Source organism: Haliotis rubra, unplaced genomic scaffold (assembly GCF_003918875.1).
Source record: "Haliotis rubra isolate DU_JTF1 unplaced genomic scaffold, ASM391887v1 Scf577, whole genome shotgun sequence".
Lineage (NCBI taxonomy): Eukaryota > Metazoa > Mollusca > Gastropoda > Lepetellida > Haliotidae > Haliotis > Haliotis rubra.
Window position 1 is genome coordinate 384,734 of NW_025767276.1, and position 7,526 is coordinate 392,259.

At 38.1% G+C, this 7,526-nt stretch overlaps 1 protein-coding gene across 1 annotated transcript; it reads left to right on the forward strand.

Moving 5' to 3' along the window:
* The first annotated feature begins 5,224 nt into the window (after window positions 1-5,224).
* Window positions 5,225-7,246, forward strand: LOC124254590. The gene is made up of 2 exons (XM_046688422.1): window positions 5,225-5,298; window positions 5,652-7,246. Exon 2 carries the CDS (start codon window positions 5,721-5,723, stop codon window positions 6,429-6,431), a length of 711 nt encoding a protein of 236 aa, XP_046544378.1. The 5' UTR covers window positions 5,225-5,298; window positions 5,652-5,720; the 3' UTR covers window positions 6,432-7,246.
* The last annotated feature ends 280 nt before the right edge of the window (window positions 7,247-7,526 follow it).

The window sequence follows — 7,526 nt, forward strand, 5'->3', positions numbered from 1 at the left end:
CATTAAACGTCTTGTGTGTAACATCAACACAAGTCCCCGGCAGATGGGGGATATTTGTGGCCCCACATTTGCTTGTGTTAGTCAAGTTGAATCTAAGTCGATGTAACACGTGTTCTGATTGGATAGAAAGAAGGGGAGATAATTCGTGTTGCGATCTTTTGCCGCTAGGGGATTTTACGAGAACCGGGAAATATGGCCGTATTAGAACAGAGGTTACGTAGGAAGATATGACAGGAGTAACCTCTGTGGGAAGAGAATGCCATTTGTATTACACGGTCTTTTTTTCAGCTCCTAAAAACAGAATTTCTCTGAGATTTTCAATGTATTTGTGTCTCAATGTGTTAATTAAGGTTTTGTTTATGCTATGTAGCAAAATATTATTGCCTCCGAAATCCAAGATGGCTGCCAGTTTTCCCAAAACAGCAAGGTTTTGATAAAATTTCTTGCATTTTGATCTCAAACCTGGAAAGAATCCAAAGTAGTCTCCATGTTTGACTTTCATCATAACATCTCTAGACTGGATGATGTAATAGGCTAGAAAACATATTCATTTCGCTGAAGGAAACCCAAGATGGCCACCATATCATATTATAAACAAATGTCAAATGAGGCAAAATACGACAATTTTCAACCAGATTTCGACTTTTTGGTCTCAGATATGGTTGGTGGTATTCATGTTGATCAAATAATAAGGTTGACTACGTCAAGAGAAGAGAGATAGTATTTCAAAGGCAACATTTTACCAAATTAAGATGGGCGCCATTTTTCATTCCACAACTTTGATTATCAGATCATCATTTAATACAAGAACAAGAAGACAATGAATGTTCAATGATAGTTTTTATAGCTTTCCAAAGAACAAAATTATTGTAAGGAAGTATAGACACCAAAATCATCTATATTGTAACTGTTTACCTGGCTCATTTGGTTCATTTATAACTGCCTCTCTAAATGATCTGCTCAGCTTGAAGGTCACATGCAACCCAAAAATCAAACATAATTAAAACACAATTATCACTTATTCATGACATATAATATACATTGCTGGTTATAAGAAAAAACATATAAACAAAATTATAAGCGTATAATCGCAAATCAGAAGTGCAATATTGTGTACTTGGATTTACTTCCCAAGAAACGAAGCAGCCGGGATACCGAACCCAGTCAGAGCGGGTGGGTGTGCACTCAAGTGTAATGGCTGGTTCATTTACAGATGCCTTCACGGCTAATTGTGTGCATATATATAGAGAGATGTTGGGTTTTGTAAATACATGCTCATTTTTTGTGTATAACATTTTGCAATCAACAGACATCATAACATGTCATGTGTTCAAGTATCACACCTGCCTGTCTGTTTAATTACATAATGTGACAGAGACCGAACTCGGGCCATAAATCAATGCATTTTGTTTATGGCGTATAGCCTGATTGGTGTTAAGTTCAAATTGCATGTGGTCAGTGATAGCAGCTGTGTATTGAATATTGTCATTAGCAGACAGGCAGGCAGACACACAGGTATCAATAAAACAAGACATTGAGTTTTGTCTGTAACAACGACATATCTATATAAGTATCGAAGGATCAAGAGTTCCATGTCCAGTACCATATTAAAATAATTTACTGGAATTGAGGGCTTTGCGACTTACGCTTCTCACTTTTCAGAAACGTTTGAGCGGGGTGACTTTGGAATAGGCTATGCTAGATGCAGCTATGACGTACTTTAAATTTAATCACATATTTCTTAGAATTTGTATAACGCAATTTGTTTTTGTTTACTAAAATCTGATTTTAACATGAGTCAATAATTTTACTCACCAGGAGATGAGATATCAATGTTTCAATATATTTTGGCAAACATATTGACTATACCGTTTATTTATTTACATCAAGTTTGATAACTATGAAAAAATATTTTAAAAACCCATAAAGTTTGTTTGGGTACAATGTTATCTAATTTTGAATCTATACTACTCAAAAAAAACCCCTCCCCGCATAGCTGAAAATAGTCATAAAGTTATGCATGTAAGTTGAGTGATACAGGATAGTGATAGAGAATGTATTGTCCAGTGCAGAAAGGTCAAAGTCACAGAGCAGTCAATATCTTATGTGACCACCATTAGCAGCAATGGTTGCCTGGCATTGGCGTCCCATAGATTGGATCAGATTCCGGATGAACTGTCCAGGAATGACCTGGTATTCTTCGTGCAAATCCAGAAACAAAGCAGCTAAAGTCTGCTGCTGAGGATCACATTGTCGCACACGTCGATTCAGTTCCTTCCACAAATGTTCAGTTGGGTTCAGATTTGGTGATCGGGAGGGTCGTGCAAGAACCTGAACGTTGTGCTGTGTAAGAAAATCTCTGGTGAATCTTGTTGTATGCGGTCGAGCATTGTCATGTTGGAAAATGACGTTCTGACAGTTCATGAATGGAATGACACGAGGCCTGATGATTTTATGGCACGGTAACGTCGACCTGTAAGATTGGTTTGGACGTAAATAACATCGGGTCTTCCACTGCCTGCTCAAACCATAACACTCTCGCCACCGAATCTGTCCACTTTCTGTACGCAATTGGGAGCATACCGTTCATAACGCCATCTGTACTGAGCATATACCAGCCCACGACTCATCACTGAACATGACAGTTCTCCACTTTGTAATGGCCACTGGAGATGGTTTCGACACCACTGTCTACGTTGTTGCCGATGATGTCGTGTAAGGATAGGTCGCAAAGGTCCTCGCAAGGGTCTCCTAGGACGAATATCAGCCAAACGAAGGCGGTTCCTGACAGTTTGTGTCCGAGATTGTTCGGAGTCCTGGCACTACAGATGGTGTAGAGGATGCGGGCGTGAACCTGTTCGGTAAGTGTCGAAGACCAATAAACCTGTCCCCCGGGGTCATCCTGGCCGAGGACGATCACGTGTCGTTCCATGCAGCTGATGCCCAAGCCTTCCTGTGGTACTCTTGGACACATAAACGTGCCGACTCACCAGCTTCCAAATGACCGGCATTGTTGTGCTGAGCCTCGGTAAATCTAGGCATGACTTCACTTCAAGATTTACGTTTGTCAACTGCCGCTAAAGCAATCAGACCCCCTGGTTTCTATTGTAAACGTTGCACGGATTGTGCGTGCAAAGGCAAGTGCATGAATCGCATCACATTTATTCTTTATTACCTTTATTGAAAAAAACAAAACAAATTCGGTTGCGTTATTTTATTATAGTATATTTATATAGCGCACATATCCACGCAACTGGTGCATGCTCAAGGCGCTGGTATTTTTCCCTCGATCATTGGATGTCAATCTCAACGGCACATCGTATTATCAATCTCAACTCCCTGGGGAGTATACAACTCTTGCTGCCACTAGGCGCACCGAGTTATTGTGGCTTTCTCATCCTAACGAGGTACCCATTCACAGTTGGGTGGACTGGGACACATAGTCACAGTACTTTGTCCAAGTTTTACTGCACGTTTCTGTACCCGCAACTAGGTGTTTGCACGTATTCATGTGGCCACCATCTGGTCATATACCAACGGATTCGTGGGTTCTTTTAAGTGCACGGGGTTGTGTACTGTACACTAGGGGTTGTGACAACACTGAAGTTGACTCCAAGGCTTTACACCTGGTCACAGGTGGGCTCGATCCCGGCACCTCAACCTCGCTGGGATCACTAGCCTGGCGCCTTAGCCAGCTCGCCAGTTCTGTGTATTGGCAAATAAATTGTATTGCAATATATTGCAATTCAGATACCCGTATTGCGATATATTAGGAACTTGTCAATCCTATTTTCTACATTATAAGTCCCTAAACATATATGTCATGATTCTCATTCTCAAAATTAGGTTGCGTAGTCAGGAATTCTATTTTGTATTTTATACAATTTATTGTATTACAGTTTGCCGTTTTGTCATTAAATAACGAAGGAAACATTTGTTTTAAATTAATGTCTGTGTAGATTTTAATTTAAACAAAGATCATCACAAAAACTTCATATATGTTCTTTACCCAATGGACCGATTCTCAGAAAAAATACTGCAATTGTTTGAAAAGCATATTGCGATATACCGGTATACCGGTAATACCGTGCAGTCCTATTCATAGACATACTGATTAGATACACACTTATGATTCATTTTCGAAACATTACATGGAAAAATACTGGCTAGGCGTTTCTTTTTCTATTTTTTTAGTAGTATATATTTGATTAAACATTGAAATAAATCTGTTAACTGTGTTATCTTATGTGCCACAATATTTCTCAAAAACTAAATATGTGAGAATTGTTAACAGTAATACGGACAAGAGATAAACAAACATGAATATTTTAATATATTATCTTGCTCACCTATTTATTATTTTATCTAAATATGGATTATATCAGTGCAATATTTTCACCAATTCCCTTAAAGTATGTCTCTTTAAAACCCATTTAGGTATAAATATCAGAGTGATGAAAGTCTGCAAAGAAAATCTGAAGGAAACCAAAAATTTTGTATGATCAATGGCAGCCATCTTGAAAAATGGCGGCCACCTTAGATTTTTGAGTGGCCAATGCTGTTTTGTTTAAGATGAATCTTTGTTGAATCTTTGTTTGTTGTTAGGCACCACGAACAATTAATAGAGACAAGAGTTACGAAGAAAATAACAAAAATGAAATTATATTCTACCATATTCAGATAAAACCAGCCATATAATTTATTATTTTCCATTAAATCATGGTTCTGCAAGCTAAACTAAACTAGACATCTGGATGAAAAACATTTGCCAAAAATGATAGTCAAAAGAAAAAAGATCATAATTTTGTATAACCAGTGGCGGCCATCTTGGATATTTGATAGGCCAACGTTATTTTCTGAACAGAGAGCCCATGGTGAGCAATCATGCCAATTTTGGTGCTTGTATCACAAAGTGAACGATTCGATCATGCCAATTTTGGTGCTTGTATCACAAAGTGAACGATTCGGCCTATTTTGGTCTGTTATCCGCCCTACTAATCTGTGCCTTCCGGATTTTAATGGAATTTCCCCGTTTACGGCCCTAACGGAAATGGGTTGTAAATATGTTGTAATTATTACGAAAACATACATGATTCATTAGAAGTATTATTTAATATACTTGTATATGCTTATGTGACAATATTGTAAGTTCTAGATGCAGACTTGTAAATCTAAACTTATATTACGACATCATCAGCAAGAGAAGATAACTCTAGTTCACAACCTCGACTGTCCGAGGACACAATCCTCACAAATATGCCACATCCATGGCGAGGGTTTATTGAGATGACGATGCAGGTAAAACGTTTGACGCTACTCTGTGTGGTCGCCACTCACTAACAGGACGTTTTAAATGTCAATCATGTTAGAGTTTTGAGCGCAGAATCAGTGCATCGTTAGGCAATTAGATTCAAGCACTTGCTTCTCGACCATTGAATGAGAGGTTGTGTTCGATTGGACGACAGCTGTTGAGATTTATTACTTGTTGACGCGTCTATACGGAGACTTACATCATATATTTCTACATGTTTTAGATACGTCAATAGAGCTCTGATACCCATTCATGTATTTATAAATCATGGCAGTAAGTTGTGAAAACATTTCTTATTCTTCTAAGCATAATTCAGAATGATATAATGTTTACTTTTCAGTCAGGGAAGATTTTTAAGGTCTGACAGCTGTGCTGACTGCTCATTGGCCTTGATCTCAATCAGCTGACGATGGCGTCAATTACCTGTCAAGACAAAACCATCTCAACGGCCTACCGATGTGTCAACATGTCATGGAGAAAGGTGGCCACCATCTTTGCAATTTTTGTTCTCATGTTTTGGTTCTCGTTTTCTATTTTTACGGAGCTGAAATTCCACAACAAGAAATGGTATCAGTTTTCTGCACCATGCAAAACCGACACTGGCGTCATGAACGACATGAAAGAGTTGGTGTTCAAAATCCACGAAACTCTCAACGCTCTGAATGTTCCGCATGCAGTTTGTTATGGAACTCTCTGGGGCACATTACGAAATCAGCAGATCCTGCCATGGGACAACAACGTGGACTTCTGTGCCAACGCAATAGACATTGTGAAACTCGACAGGCGAAAAGTTGCAGAAATGTTCAGAAGAAGTGGCATGACAATGTCTTATAACTCCAAGCAAGGGATGTATGAAATAAAGTACAAGAGTGCAGAAGGTTATATCACGACGTTCCTGTCTAATATTAATGGTGAAATGTATCGTACAGGCTGGGTTCATAACATCATGTGGTTGTTTGAGAAAAAATCCATTAACTTTCCCTCACAACTTTTGGACGCACCCTTTCCCACAGCAAAGCTATATGGGAAAGACGTTCCTGTGCCGCACGAAAACATCGAAATCCTTAAATACCTGTATCCCAGTGACTGGTGGCTTGAGGTCAAGCCACCTGGATGTTAGTGGGGAATAACTTTCGATTCTTTACAATACTGTCATTAGATGGGTGTCATTAACGGAGGATAAAAATATATGGCTGAACAACTTCTTTATTACAGTGAGAACAATATTTCAGTGTAGGTTCTAACACTGTTATCACATCGCTCTCATTGTAATAAAGAAGCTGTTCACCCTTATATTGTTATCCCCCTTACTACTCCAACTTTAAATGCCTCTCAAAGAAACACAATGTCATTAACTCTTTACGATTTGAATTTTTGACATTGTATCCAGCATTCTACTTTGATAAATGAACTTCAGAGATTCTGTCACAGTTGCAACATTTTGTGAAACTTATGTTAACCAAGACAAAAGTGTGTTTTTATGTGAATTATTAAGATTTGAATGACACAGATTGTGTTGGATCACTATCTCTGATATATTTATCAGGATATATGCTGGATTTGGGTTGTATACTTTGTCATTGTATGGGTATTGTTGTATTTACTCTGAGGGATACGGTGCTGGAGCTAGAGACTATTGGAGAAAACCATTGTGATTAGGGCTGTGTACTGGCAAATAAATTGTATTGCAATATATTGCGATTCAGGCACCCGTATTGCGATATATTGGGAACTGAAGTGTTTGACAGAAATGACACTAATCGTACTTGTCGATCCTATTTTCTACATTTTAAGTCCCTAAACGTGCATGTTATGGTTCTGATAGCTGCAGTTTTAACATTAGGTTGCATAGACTTTATATTCTTTTTTATACAATTTATTAGATTACAGTTTGCCGTTTTGCAATTGAATAATGAAGGAAAACATTTGTTGTGAATGAAGGTGTGTAGATTTTAATTTAAACCATAAAGATAATCACAAAAACTTCATATGTTCTTTACCCAATATACCGGTTCTCAGAAAAAATATTGCAATACGTATCGTTTGAAAAACGTATTGCGATATACCGGTAATACCGTGCAGCCCTAATTGTGATTCATGGTCTTTGACATATTCAATGTTATAGTATTTATTTTCTATGAAAAATATCAACCCAGTATAATTAGAGTTGTGAAACTTGCCCTTGTGTACATACGCCAACAAAGGTAAGGACAAC